Here is a 17604-nt window from a genome sequence, read left to right as displayed (position 1 = left end):
GCAGTCTCCTCTTAACAGTTGTTCTAGAGATGGGTCTGCTGCTAGAACTCTGTGTGGCATTTATCTGGTCTGTGATCTGAGCTGCTGTTAACTTGCGATTTCCGAGGCTGGTGACTCGGATGAACTTGTCCTCAGAAGCAGAGGTGACTCTTGGTCTTCCTTTCCTGGGTTGGTCCTCATGTGTGCCAGTTTCGTTGTAGCGCTTGATGATTTTTGCGACTCCACTTGGGGACACATTTAAAGTTTTTGCAATTTTTCGGACTGACTGACCTTCATTTCTTAAAGTAATGATGGCCACTCGTTTTTCTTTAGGTAGTTGATTGGTTCTTGCCATAATATGAATTTTAACAGTTGTCCAATAGGGCTGTCGGCTGTGTAGTAACCTGACTTCTGCACAACACAACTGATGGTCCCAACCCCATTGATAAAGCAAGAAATTCCACTAATTAACCCTGATAAGGCACACCTGTGAAGTGAAAACCATTTCAGGTGACTACCTCTTGAAGCTCATCGAGAGAATGCCAAGCGTGTGCAAAGCAGTAATCGGAGCAAAGGGTGGCTATTTTGAAGAAACTAGAATATAAAACATGTTTTCAGTTATTTCACCTTTTTTTGTTAAGTACATAACTCCACATATGTTCATTCATAGTTTTGATGCCTTCAGTGAGAATCTACAATGTAAATTGTCATGAAAATAAAGAAAACGCATTGAATGAGAGGGTGTGTCCAAACTTTTGGCCTGTACTGTACATACATACATACATATACACAAAATTATTATATTGACTTTCAGCAATACTTGTTATGTTTTCTGTGTACTGCAGTGTTGAGCAGTTTGAAAATATGCTGGGCCCCTTCAAGCTGGAGACCACCACCAAGCAGTGCTCTGATTCTGAGCCACAGAGGGGAAACAAGCAGCCCTGGAGGATCACCGAGCAGGATCTAGAGAGGAACAGAGCAAAAGTCAGTTATACACGACAAACACACACACACACACACACACAAATGCATGGTAAACTAACCACATTTGCATACAATGCATCAGCAGGAAAAAAGTGACAAACATTTTCTTTTTATGAATCTGCCTCTATCCCTTCTCTTCTCAAATATTTTTGACCTGCTAAAACACTTTGTCTACGTACTTTGTGTATGTTTAGTCCCTCCGTCAGATCCGTCTGAATGAGATTCTGCAGGAATACTCCAGAGAAGCTGCCTTGATTGTTATGTAAGTTTTTCTTCTTCTCTTTTCTTGTGGAAGTATGAGATAATACACTGCATGGCTCTGTCTCCTGCAGCATTTAGGCTGTAGCAAGTCGCTCCATGAGTCTCTCCTCTCTTTCCTTGTCATTTATCCTGGACGAACAAGAGAGTTAATGGTAGACAATATACATTCAGTGGATTCTGAGGGAGAATTTGGAGGTCTATAAATATTTCCTATGTAGGTGGTGTAGGTTCATTATGTCCTAAGTAGATTACCACAACGTTTTCTTTTTACGGACACTTTTAGAAAAAAAAAATGTTTTACCTTCTTGACAGTTCTCCTGCGTGCGCACGCAGGAGAACCGCTACCAACGGTGGATTATGGAGGCAGTGGAGATTAAAAAACGTGCAAGCAGGACAATGAACCGGGACGAGGGAGCATACATGCTGTCGCACACCTGGGCCGCAGTCCTAGGGAGGCGAACTGACAGCAGGAGGCGTGACCGACCTGTCAAATTTGACAGACAGGTCACGCCTCCGTAACACCAGCTGATAAGGCACGTCACCATCTAACATTCTGGTGACGCTTCTGATGAAGGCGGAAGATTCACGCCGAAACTGTCAAGAAGGTAAAACATTTGTTTTTCTAAAAGTGTCCGTAAAAAGAAAACGTTGTGGTAATATTTCCTATGGTTAGGTGCTTATTTGCATAAAGAGTTAATTTTACAAAAATACATTCAAAGTTAAAAGGGTGTTCTGTTGGTGTAACAAGTTCTGAGGATAAGTTAGATGAAACATATGTAGCTACTCCGCCACCTCGAGACCCTCTATCAGCTCTGTACAAAACATAATCATCAAGGTGGATTTCCTTATTAGAAATACTATCATGCAGCCATGTCTCAGACAAAGTGATTACACTGGGCTTGTTATAAGAGACCCATGCCTTTAACAGGTCCATTTTAGATGGTAGGCTCCTGATATTTAGATGGATAATATGTAAACCTTTCAAAGAGTTCATAAGTCAGGAGAAATTAATAAGACAGACCTGTATACATAAATATACAGCATAGTATTCCGGGGGTAGGTAATAGAGAAGGCTGTGGTTTTGGGGGTGGACGGATTGTGCTAGAGGAAGAGAGCAGTGGACACAAATACACTTATACAAAATAACATAAGATATTACACAAAGACATGTACAGACAAACACAAACACACAGACATACATATAAAGCACATACCCACAGGTATATGCACAGGAGAAAAACTGGCCAAGTAGAACACAGCAAAAAGTGAGCTCAGTCTGCCAAAAGAGAAGTATAGAGGGAGTGCCACCAAAATAAGAGCCCAACATGTGAAAGAAAGAAAGAAAAATCTAACATCCCAATGAGGAAAGGAAAAGTCTGACAACAGAGAATGTGTTTTAACTGAGGATTTTAAATTATTTAACTTAGTTATAGGACATCATTGACATAAAGGTTACTAATCAGTCAGTTAAATAAATATTTTTTTAACTTAAGACTGTCGTTACATCAAAAGAAATACAAGGGAAACGAGTCTCTTCAGTCCATTAATATAGTCTCAGGGGGTTTTACGACAGTTCATTGCGACGCGACCTCTTACGTCACGATTTACGGCAAACAACATTGGTCTCTATGGTAACCTGCAGCATGGCCTCAGACCAAGCATACCGGCATCAAAATGATAAAAACAGAGCAAAATGTGTTATATTTTGTGACATTTTTCAAAACTTGTGATATAGTGCTACGTGAGGCAAAACAAGGCACAAAGGAGACATTTAAAGAGAATTTCACCCGGAATTTTTGCGAAGAAGAACAGTTGTCATGTAGAAAAGTCTCGGCATCGTCAGGACAGCGGAACAGAGTTGGTTTTCCATCCATAACATCTCTCAGTGTTGCAGGATACAGTAGGGAATATTTAATATCCAGGTCACGAAGTTTCTTTTTAATGTGGTCGAACTGGCGACGCTTCTGAACCAGTCCCGCACTGTAGTCAGGATAGATGTGGACTCGAGCACCCTGGAAGATGAGCTCTTTTTTCATCTGGGCAAGCCGAAGGATCTTCAGTTTATCCTGGAAATGGAGGAATTTGACCAGGATTGGCCTCGGGTTAGCTCTGGAGTCTTGTTTACGTGTGGTTGGTGAGCGGTGGGCTCGTTCGATAACCGGCAGGGCCGAAAAGTTCTCTTTCCTGAGGAGAAGTGGAATCAGCTGCTTCACGAAGCTCATCATATCCCGGCCCTCGGCCTCTTCAAGTATGTGAAGGAAATGAAGATTAGAGGACCTGCTCCAGTTCTCGAGGTTCTCTACCTTCTCCTTTAGGTATGAATTTTCCTTCTCAAGCTTTAGAACTCGTTTATCCAAATCCGTGAAGTTGTCCTCATTTGCGCTGATGCGCTGCTCCAGCTCTTTCACGTGCTCTGCTATTGTTGACAGAGATCCTTGTATTGTCTTAAGACTTGATTGTAATGGATCCATTTTTGAATCAAAGTGAGCAAGCATGTCATTTCTCATCTGCTGAATGGATTCCCAGATGGCTTGGTTGGAAACCGCTTCGCCCATGGTAGAGAGCAAACAAAGTTTGGCGTCGGTTTGGAATCCCGTTCCAGGTTTAAAAGTTTGTGGTCGGTATTAGTTTAGATATGTAAGCCAGACATAAGTAAAGCAAATTAAAACAGACTGTGGCAGCAACAAACGTTCACGTCTGTGCAGCAGCGGCCATCTTTTGAGTATAGAAGTTTTTTGTATGACTGTGTATGCCTGATAATATATACAGAAGAAGCACAAGCACTTTGATATGCATGACTCAGTCTGTTAAAAGTTATTTGTTTTTTACGAGGTAATTTTAAGGGTCAAAATTCTGACTTGGTGGTAGAGGCATTTGTGCAGAAAGATATTCCTGCACAAATGATTATTTTTTGACAGTAGAGGATTTGAACAGCGTGGAAACGCTGAGAGGATGCTTCTTGAGCACGTACTGGAGTATCTTTCATAACCTCGACCTGAATGAGGCCACGGAGACCATTCACAGACTATAAAAAATTCTGCACTGACATTGTTATTCCTAAAAAAGACATCCTACACTACCCTAATAATAAGCCATACATAACAAAAGAGGTAAAAACCTGAATTAACAAAACAAAACTGGCTTTTAAAAATAGAGACAGAGTGGCAGTGGCTGTAGCACAAAAAGAACTAAATCAGCTGCTGAGGAAGGCCAGAAGCAGATATCGAGCTTCACTGGAAGGGAGTGTTAAGTCAGTGGACAACTAAATGATCTGTGACTGCATGAAAAAAATGACAAACATAAACTCAAACAGGAGACGTCACTACGAATGATTGAGTGTGCAATTATTGTCTCCCGTCTCCTGTGTTTACTCTGCGAGTTGTCCCTGGTTCTGAAAGTTATTTCTCTCACTGGCAACTGATTTTGGATTACGGACTTCGGACTGATTGACAGAGATTACTGGTTGTGACCACTGCCTGGACTGCGACACCGATTGTGGAAGACGGACTTTGATAGCCGGCGAAGCCGGTAGCTGGGTAAGCCAAGTCGAGCTAGCGCGCTAACTAGCCGACTAGGCTGCCAGCCGGAGCCGACAACTTGTCAGCCAGCAGCGTAACAACAACAAAATCCAGCGCAATGGCCCCGAAGAGAGCTCCCTCGGTCGAGGAGATAGAAGACATCAAGAAATCCCTCGACTTTCTGGGTGAGGAAGTCTCTACTGTCAGGCACCAGCAGAGGAACATCCTGGACCTGGTGGAGGTGGTCAAGGCACTGCGGATGCAGCTCATAGAGAAAGAAAAAAAGATCATCTTTCTCGAGAATCGAGTGGCTGATCTGGAGCAATACACACGTATGAATGACATCATTGTGACCGGGCTGCAGATCAAACCCCGGTCATATGCACGGGCAGTGTCGGGAGGAGACGCAGAGGACCAGAGCGAGGAGACCGCCAACTCTGTGGAGCAGCAGGTGACAGTGTTTCTTCACTCCAAGGGGATTGAGGTAAACAACAAAAACATCGAAGCATGTCACCCACTCTCACGGAGAAACAACACGGGCAAACCAGCCATAATAATAAGATTTGCCAACAGAAAGCACAAAATGGAACTATTAAAACAGGGGAGAAAACTGAAAGGATTGGATGTCTATTTAAATGAACATTTGACCAAAAAAAATGCAGATATAGCCAGAAAAGCTAGACTGCTGAGGAAGCAAGGAAAAATACAAAATACTTGGACACAAAACTGCAAGGTGTTCATTAAACTGAAAGGAACCCCTGAAGAAGCAAAGGTCCTGGTCATCCGAGACATTGAGGAACTAGACAAACTTTGATGTAAACGAGCGAGGAAATGATCACACTCAGGGGCTGAACACACTTCATAATCATGACCAGGACAAGAGAGCTGGACACTTTCATTTACACAGAACATAAAGAGCAAGATATTGAAAATAATATTGACCCGGAGAACAACCTACTGAGTACTATCAACAACTCCTGCAGTTACTACACAGAAAATCAGTATAATGCCAAAGTTAGACTCGAGCACAAAATAACAATTATTCACTTCAACAGCAGAAGTTTATATGCCAACTACCACAAAATCAAGGAATATCTCAGTCAGTTCAGTACTCCATTTAGTATAATAGCTATATCAGAAACCTGGATCAATGACAAGAAAGGTGCAAACTTTGAACTAGATGGTTATGAATGTAATTATATCAACAGAAAGAACAAAAATGGAGGAGGAGTGGCATTATACATTGAAAATGGGTTGAAATATAGAATTATCGAAAAAATGACTGCAGTTGTGGATGACTTACTTGAGTGCATTACAATAGAAATTTGTTTAGAAAAGATGAAGAATATAATGATTAGTTGTATCTATAGATCTCCGGGATCAAATATTGAAGCATTTAGAGACTGGATGGAAAGCATGTTCACAAAGGCAACAACACAGAAGATACTGTACATATGTGGTGACTTCAACATTGACCTCTTGAATCCAAAGAAACACATAGCGACAGAAGAATTTATAAACTCAATGTTCAGCATGGGCCTATATCCAACAATCACCAAACCAAGCAGGATCACTTCTCACTGTGCCACCTTAATAGACAACATATTTAAGAATATTCTGGAAAACAATACAGAAAGCGGCCTCTTACTAACAGACATCAGTGACCACCTACCTATTTTTACTGCATATTACGGTAACTACAGAAAGAAAAAGGAAAGCAATAATTATAAATACTTGAGAATTAAAACAGAGGAAACTATGATTGCACTAAAAAATGACTTAATGATACAGAACTGGGAAATTATTTACAAAGAAAAAGATATTGATAAAGCATATGAGAAATTTCTAACAATATTTAACTTGGCATATGATAGAAATTGTCCTATAAAACAATACAGGAAAAAACACAAACATATAAATAGTCCGTGGGTCACTAAGGGGCTACAGAAGGCTTGTAAAAAGAAACAGAGACTATACAGACAATTTATAAAGCACAGAACTATAGAGGCAGAGGAAAAGTATAAGAAATATAAAAATAAACTAACTAACATTATGAGGATATGTAAGAAAGAATATTATAATAAATTATTGGATAATAATAAAAATAATATTAAGGGTATATGGAATGTTCTTAATGGCATGGTGAGAAAAGAATCCAAAATTACGAATTACCTGGAATACTTCACTGAAAATGACAAGACCATTAATAATATGGAAGACGTGGTGAATGGTTTTAACAGATTCTTTGTAAATGTGGGACCAGAATTAGCTGCAAAAATAAGGGAACCAGCAACAACAGAATGTGGTGGTGTGGAAGATTTGTGGGACAGAAATCCAAGTACAATTTTTCTAGAAGCAGTTGATGAAAAAGAAATTATTGAAATAGTAAGAAATTGTAAAAATAAAACCTCTACAGACTGGAACAATATCGATATGACCACAGTGAAGAAGGTTATTGAAGGAATTGCAAAACCACTAACACACATCTGCAACTTGTCTTTTCAATCAGGTACATTTCCAAATAAAATGAAAATAGCAAAAGTGATACCACTGTTTAAGTCAGGAGATAGACACAATTTCACAAACTACAGGCCTGTTTCTTTACTCCCCCAATTCTCTAAAATACTTGAAAAACTATTTACGCACAGACTAGACAAATTCATTGAAAAACACAACCTACTATCAGAAAGTCAACATGGATTCAGAACGGACAGATCAACATCTCTAGCATTAATCGAATTAATAGAAGAAATTACAGATTGTATTGATAACAAAAAAATAGCAATAGGCATATTTTTGGACCTTAAAAAAGCCTTTGATACCATCGATCACAGCACATTACTAAAAAAACTAGAAAGGTACGGAATAAGGGGGGCAGGGTTGAGCTGGTTGAAAAGCTATCTAAGAAACAGGCAACAGTTTGTCCAAATAGGTGAGCATAAATCAGAGTACATGAAAGTCACATGCGGAGTACCACAGGGGTCAGTACTAGGTCCAAAGTTATTTATAATGTACATTAATGACATATGCAGAGTATCACAACTATTTAAATTTGTTCTGTTCGCAGATGATACCAATATCTTTTATTCAGGGGAGAATTTACAGCAGATTTTGGAGATGATTACAACAGAAATGAACAAACTCAAACTGTGGTTTGACAGAAATAAATTATCATTAAACCTGAACAAAACAAAGATTATAGTGTTTGGAAGACATAAAACAGAACCTCATGTAGAACTGGTAATTGATAATACACAAATAGAAAGAGTAAATGAAATAAAATTTCTTGGTGTAATCTTGGACCACAAACTCTGCTGGAAACCTCACATAAGCCATGTAAGAGCAAAGCTAGCCAAGTGCACAGCAATTCTTGGAAAAATAAGTCATTTTCTGGATACTAAATCACTGCATATTCTGTACTATTCACTGTTTTTACCGTACCTAACCTACTGTGTGGAAGTCTGGGGTAACAGCTACAAAAGCACTCTACAGCCGATATACACACTTCAGAAGAGCAATAAGGACAATAAACAAAGCAGGATACAAAGAACACACAAACCCGCTATTTATAAAATCATGCACATTGAAATTCACAGATCTAGTCAAATTTAAAACAGCACAGATATTGTACAAAGCAAGAAATAATCTACTGCCAAAAAATATCCGGGGAATATTCACAGAAAGAGAAGGAGGTTATAATCTAAGAGGGGAACTAAATTTCAAAAAACATAAAGTAAGAACAACGATGAAAAGTATGTGTATATCATGCTGTGGGGTGACTTTGTGGAACAGTTTGGAGCAAGAGATAAAACAAAGTACAAACATAAATATATTTAAAAAGAGGTACAAAAAATTATTTATAAATAGGTATATGGAAGATGAGGGATAAAATAAATTGCTGAAATGATAAAGGATAAGCAGATAGGGGTAATTATGTAGTATAGACCAATTATTATATAATTTAATGGCCGTGGTAAACATGTTTATTGATATGGATATCTATGTAGAATATATACAGTGATATGGATAAAAATGTGTGTGGATAAAAAATGGATAAAGATGTATGTATGTGTATATATGTGTGTATATATATGTATATATATATATATATGTATGTGTATATGTATATATATATATGTATGTAGATGTAAATGTGTGTATGTGTGTATATGTATGTATATGTGTATATATATGTATATGTATATGTATGTATATGTGTATGTATGTGTATGTATGTGTATATATGTATATGTGTATATATATATATATATATATATATATATATATATATATATATATATGGATAAAGTTGTAATAGATATATAAACTATAATGGGTAGGGAAGGGGTGGGAAATTTAAAAAAGTGCATACTTCTTTCCTGTTTCGAACTTGGGGTTATTATGATATGATGATGCTTGTATTATTATTTTGTTTTGTTTACGTATGCATGTATGTATGTATGTACATACACTTTTTGTTTCAGTATTTCTTTCTTTCTTTCTTTTTCTTTTAGACATGTTCGAAATAAAATTCATTCATTCATTCATTCATTCATTGTAAATAATTACTTTCTCAGATTTTATATGAATGCACCTCAGAAGATATCTGAGGGGTTCGACATTGACTCTTTTCTCACTTGTAATCCATCTGACCGTCTTCTAATCACACCCAAACAGGTTCAGTCTATTCTCAGTAAAGTATGCACTAGGAAATCAACTGGCCCTGATGGTTTGCCTGCCACCTTGCTAAAAAAAAAAAAGCTCCTCTGAACTTAAAACTGCTTGGTGTCCTATTTTCCAGCAGTCACTCGATACTCACACATTCCCTACACTGTGGAAAAAAATCTATAATCTTTCCATACCTTCTCCATCCAAAAACAAGGATTTTAGACCGATTTCACTGTCATGTGTTATCATGAAAGGCTTTGAGAGAGTTATTGTCAATCTTTTTAAAGCTAAGGCAGCCTACCAGGATCCCCTGCAATTTGCTTATAGGGCGGGGTGCAGCACTGAGGATGCCGCAGTTAGTGTTGTACGTCCTAACAACTGTATTATAAAATTCTTGGATGACAGTATCATACTAAGTTTGCTTAAGCTGATGACTGCCCATTTGCTTATTACAGTGAGATAGTCAACTTCCAGGCTTGGTGCAAGAGCAACCACCGTATCTTAAATACCAAAAAAAACAAAAGAAATGCTCTTTAACCCAAATGCGGTGAGAGATCATGATCTGGTGATCCTGTCAGTGAGTGGGTAAACTCGTACCTAGGCATCTATATAGAAAATTATCTTAAGTGGAATGATTACATTGATTATCTATGTAGCAAACTGGGCCAACAAATTCACTTTCTTAGGAGGCTCCAGCTCTTTTATGTGAGCCCAAAGATTATAGAGACATTCTATAATGCTGTGCTTAGTGGTCTCATAAGATATTGTGTGGTTTGGCACACTCATTGTTCAGCTTAGATCAAAAATTGAAAAATAGTGAAAACAGCTATGAAAGTGATCAGCAAAACTGATTACACTGGGTTACAAAATTTTTTTTTTTTTTGCAAGTTGTCTAGGTTTTTTCAACTGAATTAGGACCATTTTGCACCACTAAATCCAAAAATTACATCTATTTTTCTCAATCAGGTCAGGTTTTTTTGCTAATTTGATTTTGAAAAATTTGATCTTCTCACAAAATTGATTACATTTTTGTGACTTTATCAGTTGATTTTTTATATAGTTCTCACCCAAAATAGGTTTTAAGAGAAAAAAAAAAATCATTTTCTAACAGGATGTATTTATTAAGTGTTACAAACTTTAATTCCTGTAAATTGAATAATAGACATTGATAAAGGTAAGTACATGTAAATTGAACATTAAGTCGTCATTGTGCAAAAATCAGGGCATGAACTTTTGTTTCTTCAAACCCCTCGAATGCTCAGCAGCAAGGATGTCTCTCTTCAGAGTCCAGCAGTAATCAGCCATCATGACTGCATCCCAGCATCCCTGATACCTGGCCTCCATCTCTTTTATGTCCTGATGGAATCTCTCTCCCTGCTCATCACTCATTGATCCCAGATTCTCAGGAAACCGATCCATATGTGAGAATAAGTAATGCATTTTGATGCTCATGTTGCATCCAAGGTTTCTGAAAGCAGTCAGCATATTGGTGACAAGGTCTGCATAGTTCCTGGCCTTGTTGTTGCCAAGAAGGTTCTTCACGACCAGAACAAAAGCCTTCCATGCTTCCAGTTCCACTTCGTTCATTGAGTTTTCAAACTGAGGATCTCTGATGAGCTGACGGATTTGAGGACCATCAAAGATGCCAACTTTCAACTTCTCTATGGTTAATCCTGGAAAAGCATGGCACAAGTAGGCGAAGCAGCCACCATCCTTATCTAGAGCTTTGGTGAACTGTTTGATCAAGCCGAGCTTTATGTGCTGTGGTGGGAAGAGAATCTTGTCTCTGTCTACCAGAGGAATGTTGATGACATTCTTTGCTCTGCAAGGCACCAGTTCCTGCCGCACCGGCCAGTCCTTTGTGTAATGCTGAGCAGTGTCCCCACTATCCCACATACACAGAAAGCATGGGTACTTGGTGAAGCCGGACTGTTGCCCCAACAAAAAATTTACCATCTTCTACCATTAATCATAAATTGGCAAAAGTAAAATCTTCAGAATTTGTTTATTGCAAGAAATATGAAAGAATTTTGTATCATAGGACGTGAAAATGCCCATAAATGTAAGCAAAAATGTTAAAAAGACAATATGTGGCATAGTTCAGAAAGTTGACCTGATTGAGCAAAACCAATGTGATTTTTGGATTCAGCACACCAAAATTATCCTAAATCAGCTCAAAAAACTTAAACAATAAATTTGTTGTTGACCAGTGTTATCTGTCCATCCAAACCATTTTTGAGCAAAAGGTAGTTGACCTGGCTCATAACATCTTGAACAACCATACTCACATTTTATTTTCTGAATATACCCTGCTACCTTCGGGCAGATGATATAGATCTCTCAGAAGTAAAAGTAATCGCGACAGGTTTGCTTTTCTCCCATCTTCTGTGGAACTGCTAAATAAAAAGCTTGTATTTCCTCTTCCTTCAGGTGGCAGTGTTCCACAAGAAATGTAGTGAAGTCTTTTGTTTAAGTTGCAGGTCAGGAGAAGATGTCTGCTTGCAGTAGGTGTTAGTATTACATCTGTGCCCACTAGATCAATGATAGCACCAAAATGTTATTTTAAATTCCTTATGATCTTACCATATTCATTCAACTGGCTGCTCAATTGCATGACTTATCCTTATTTATACCCAGTCTTATCAGTTGTTATTAACTTTTATCTATTTATTCTTTGACTGCTGAGCTTTTTTTTATTTTTTTTAATTGTATGCTTTCAGTGTGTTTGTTTTTGGGCCATGCTCTGTCTTAACCTTATTGTTTTTTATGTTACTATGATTGTGGTACTGCAACTGCGGCCCCTTCTGGCACATTTTAGCTTAAAACATTTCCCCTTGGGGACAATAAAGTTCATCTGATCTGATCTGATCTGAACACTGACACAGCATGTTGTGCAATATTGTATAATGGATTCTCTCTTCTCAAAGTCAGTTTTAAAGACAAATTGAAATTAAAGCTGCAAGCAGCGTTGGACGGGCCCTCGCCCCCCCGTGCACGTCGGGGACGGCGCGTGTGTCGAAGTGTAGACAATTCGTCAGTTTGTGCCAGTTTTAAGGGTATGTTTCGGTGCTTTTATTTTGAAAGAGTTTTGGGCTTTTATTTTGAAAGGCCGCGGATGTCCTAGTGTGTGACCGACACGAGTACTGGCAGCTGTGGCATGATCACACAAAAATGCAGGCAGATAGAGAAATCCTCATTCAATCCAATGGAGAAATCCAGAAAACCCACCTCTGTTTTAGGTGTCACAGCTTGGTCACCGTTTGAGTTACAGACTTGATTCAAAGTTTAAACGAGGCACGAGACTTGGATCTATAAATTTCCCATTTACATGATTTTGCTATCTTTTACCGTTTTTGAGTTATGACAGTTTTAGTTTGAGAGTGTTTTCTGCTCCCTCTGAGCTCTTACAATGGGTGTGTATTGCGCATTCCTGAGGCAGCTAGAGTGACTCACATGTCCAGGCAGAGTGCAGAGCAGAGCAAAAATGTTTGAAAACTCTTCATAGCTCCCACAAACTTGGTCCAATCCACATCAAAACTACATATTTTTGTAGGAATTTTTGTCCTCTTTCCATCTGCATAGTAATAATAAGAAGAAAAAACGAAGCAAAAACAATAGGGCTTCAAAACTACATATTTTTGTAGGAATTTTTAACAATATAACAATATAGGGCTTCGCGCTGTTTAAGCGCTCGGGCCCTAATTATAGCTGTTGTGCAGCAATGGTCGGGGCCGGGCAATTTTAGGCAATTCTGAGCAACAAGTGGAAAATAGGATACAAGGATACAAGGATACAAGGAAGTTTATTGGTCATTATACAACAGGTTGTATAATAAAATTAAAATGTGGTTCCCTCTTGACTGATTAATTGATTGTATAAAAAATAAAATTGTTAAACATGGAGGAGTGCAGATGGTGCATTTAGTAGTCTCACAGCCTGAGGGAAGAAGCTGCTCTGTAGTCTGGTGGTATGGCAGCGAATACTTCTGTATCTTTTGCCTGATGGCAGCAGGGTGAACAGGCTGTGGCTGGGGTGGGTGTTGTCTTTTAGGATCTTTTTGGTTCTGCGCAGGCACCTCACCTCCCCGATATCACTGAGGCTTGGTAGATGGGTACCAATGATGTTTTGGGCAGTTTTAATCACTTGTTGCAGTCTTCCTGTCCTGGGCCGTGCACATCCCATGCCAGTTTGTGATGTTTCCAGTTAGGATGCTTTCAATCGCTCTTTTGTAGAAGTTGACAAGAACTTGGCGTGGGAATTTTGCTTTCTTAAGTTTCCTTAGGAAATACAGCTGTTTCTGAGCTTTTTTAAACCAGGGCAGAGATATGTGAAGTCCATGACAGTGGAAAATAGGAAGGTGGCATTCTAATGTTTTCGCACATGGGAATGTTGCACAAGCTAAGGCTTGAACTTGCAATCTTCAATGCCAAGGACTGGCCTCTATCTCACTCTATCTTACCTGGCAGCTTAAGCTGCCCGGCCCCTAATTAAGAAAAAGAAAAAAACAATGATTGGGGCAGTTGGAGAACAATTTTTTTTGTCTGATTGTGATTGGTTGTTATGCTGTGAATATGGTACTCATTTGTACAATATCAAAACTTTTTTTTATCAAAGGTTTTTGAAAAGCTTGTCAGTGACCAACTTAAAGAGTTCCTAGATTCTAACAACATTCTATCTACATTCCAGTCAGGCTTTAGGAAACAGCACAGCACTGTTACTGCTGCTCTAAATGTGACTAATGACATTATTGATGACCTATCGAAAGCGTTTGATATAGTCGATCACAACATCTTAATCATTGAGCTCCTCCACATTGGCGTTTCAAAACAAGCAACTTCCTGGTTTAACAACTACTTATCTGCCAGAATGCAATGTGTCCAGCTTGAAGGGTCTAAATCATCCTTTCTTACTGTATCAAAAGGGGTACCACAAGGTTCTGTGCTAGGGCCCATGTTGTCAATCTATGTCAATGATCTCTGCCAGAATCTCCCACTATAATTTATTGCTGTGTGTCATCTGCTTTAAGTGCCTTTGAATCTTTACAGACAGCTTTTGATGTTGTTCAGTTCTGCTTGCAGAAGCTTAAGCTGGTTCTAAATGCAGATAAGTCAAAGGTCATGCTGTTCTCCAGTGTTAGGTCACTAGATATTCCCCCAGACCTTGTACGTTTCAAGGAAATGTCATTGAGATAGTCCCAAGTTATAAGTATCTTGGCTTCATCATTGATAGCCAACTGTCCTTCAAGGCTCATATAGCCAGCCTGGTCACTAAGCTCAAGATCAAGCTAGGTTTCTATTTTATAAACAAGTCTTGCTTTTCCTTGGCAGCTAGGAGATATCTGGTGTCTGCAACATTTTTGCCTTTACTTGATTATGGGGACATACTGTATATGAATGCCTCTGCCAAATGTTTGCCTTCTCGCGATACTTTGTACCATTGTGCATTACGATTTGTAACCGGTTGTAAATAGCTCACCCACCCCTGTACCCTGTATGCCAAATCAGGCTGGCCATCTCTGTCTGTACGCAGGCGAACACGCTGGTTGAACTTTATTTACAAATCTCTTTGGGGCCTGGTTCCTAGTTATCTAAACGTTTTCCTCCAAAGAAGCCAGAGTCATTATGGTCTGCGCTCCCACTGATTGTTCCAAAAGTAAAAACGGTAAGAGGCAAAACGGCATTTAAATATGCTGCCCCTGCCGATTGGAACACCCTCCAAACTACCCTGAAGCTTCCAGATTTAGTTTCTTTCAGTGTCTTTAAGGACACCCTTCAGGATCTGGAGCATGAACTTTGTGGGAAATGCTCCTGTCCTTGAATTCATTTACTGCCTACTACATCGAAGCCTTGTAATTGTTTTTGTTTGTTTTGTTTTTCCATGTCATGGAACTTGTTTAGTCATGTGTTTAATGTGCTGCCCTCTTGGCCAGGTCACTCTTGAAAAAGAGATTGCATTTTATCTCAGTGAGTTTTATCTGGCTAAATAAAGGATAACATTTCTTAGCATTGTATTATGTGCTGGGTAAATATCATCACTTATCTCATCATGCCACAGGTAGGTGATGTTGTACTTATGACAGGCAGTGAAGTGAACCTAACTCTTTTGTGAAACTGTCTCTGGTGTGATGCTGTATGTACTATTGTATATATTTCTTGTCTGACTGTACATCTGCATGTGTTTATGTGTGTCTACTGACAGCACCATGCCAGTGGGGAGGAGAGGTATTTGTCCTAGTACTCTTTACCTAGCATGGCTGGACTTCGTGTCACGTGACTTGAGACCTCCAGTCCTGATGATCAGAGGGAACCAGGAAAATGTTCTCACCTTTTACTGCCAGTGACAATAATGATGGACAACATTTACAACTCAGTATACTTCTGACAATTTTGCCTTGACTTAGAAAGTACCGTATTGATCTGAATATAAGACGACCCTGATTTTAAGACGACCCCTCTTTTTCAAGACCCTTTTTTGGAAATATACTTTTTATATGGACATTCTGCGACACCAGCCCATGGTAGCTTTAAACTCAGGCATTTAAATATGCTGCCCCTGCCGATTGGGACACCCTCCAAACTACCCTGAAGCTTCCAGATTTAGTTTCTTTCAGTGCCTTTAACCCTCATAAGGTATTCGGGTCTGTGGGACCCGTGCGGGGTATGTTGAGCTCTGTGGCAACTTCAAGTGCTTTTTGCTGCATCACAGCCGTCATAACGGGCAGTCCTTCACTACATTTCTCATTCACAAAATCGCACACCCTCCTGTCAGTCTCATTGAATCGACCAGTTTTTGGACCACGAGAAGCCCTTCTCTGGCTGTGGGCATTTTTTAGCTCTTCTTTCTGAGACCGCCACCGCCTCACATTGCACTCAGGGCCAGGGTTAAGGGATGTTTATTTACCTTGACAGTCTCAGAGGTAACTTCAGAAAGCGTCCAACTGACAGCCGGAGCAGCATGTCAGCTGGCTGCTACATTCAACCAGGTGGCCAGCCCACCTGATGCCGGCTGGTGCCGCAGCCGGCACCGTACCCACCCGGTCAGGTCTGCTGGATCTGACAGGTGCGCGGCACACACAGACTGCCCTATATACCTTTCATCATAAATCAACTTTTGTTTATACGCGGTTGTAGCAGCACCATGGACAGCAACACAGACAACATGGTTGATTATTGATTGTGCAATGCGGCCATTCGCTGGTAATCGCGCTGCGCGCGTTAATCGATTTTGCGGAGGCAGGGGGAAAGTTGCATGATTTACGTTGTTCGCGCGTTCATGTGCTCGTGCATGAACGCCCATACCGTGCTGGAGCACATCCCTTCCAACCGTGCCAGAGCGGGGGAAGTGTGCTGTATTCAAGCACGGAACATATGCAAGTACTACAATACATGTGTATTTGCTTAGACCCCCAATATTAGACGAGGGCGTTTTTTCAGGGCATTTTCAATGGAAAAAATATCGTATTATATTCAGATCAATACGGTACTTTGTCTTTATAACTGCTGAGGATGCAAGTTTGTCATGTAATCATGTAATTACAAAAACTTTCTGTTTCTGGTCATTTCAGTGTCATTTGATAAATCTGTACCCATTACTGGGTTCAGATTTCTTTGTCGCTTTTCTTTGATTTCATGGGAAATTAATTGTTAATCTTTTTAAGGGGTCAGTCATTTATATGCAAAAATGATTTGTTTAAACACATTATATGGGTGCTATAAGGTATATGATTTGAATATGGTTGAACAGGTACAACATTTAAAACAAATACAAAAAATAAAGTGTGAGTGTGTCAAGTGGATCCCATGACTGATTACTGGTGCACTATCTTTAGTTCAGTGGCAGCCATAGCCTCGATGGCTGTGTTAGCTCTGTTTTGAATTGGCCTCCTTCACTGAATCATTCACTCCCATTCATCGAGGGAGAGATTAGGTGCTGAGTCAGCACTTGGACACATCAATAGTGAGTTTTCTGTGTCCTTTTGGATTTTAATGCAACAAGGACACAGGACAGGTACTTTTCAACATCACTGAATAAGTGCAGATTTGTTATGTACTTTTTTTTTTAACTGGCTCAGTTGAAACTAATTTTATGCTATACTGTACACTTCCTTCTGTTTATGAACTCAGGATAATTCACTGATTGATATAAAAATTAGAAAATGTTACTGAATGTAGTCAGCATGCTCACAAACTGTTGG

General features: G+C 39.4%; 1 protein-coding gene across 1 annotated transcript in view; it reads left to right on the top strand.

Annotated features, from left to right (window-relative positions):
• slc12a3 (solute carrier family 12 member 3) overlaps positions 1–16093 on the top strand; it is a 163448-nt gene extending 147355 nt beyond the window's left edge. Inside the window, exons 24-26 of the mRNA XM_030060541.1 lie at positions 825–963; positions 1158–1225; positions 15609–16093. Of these exons, the coding sequence (XP_029916401.1) occupies positions 825–963; positions 1158–1225; positions 15609–15750 (349 nt within the window). The 3' untranslated portion in view covers positions 15751–16093. The remainder of the gene's footprint in view (positions 1–824; positions 964–1157; positions 1226–15608) is intronic.
• Positions 16094–17604: the final 1511 nt, after the last annotated feature.

This window comes from Myripristis murdjan, chromosome 9, assembly GCF_902150065.1.
Source record: "Myripristis murdjan chromosome 9, fMyrMur1.1, whole genome shotgun sequence".
Taxonomy (NCBI): domain Eukaryota; kingdom Metazoa; phylum Chordata; class Actinopteri; order Holocentriformes; family Holocentridae; genus Myripristis; species Myripristis murdjan.
Note: the sequence above shows the minus strand (reverse complement) of the source record. Positions and strands in the feature narration are given on the sequence as shown.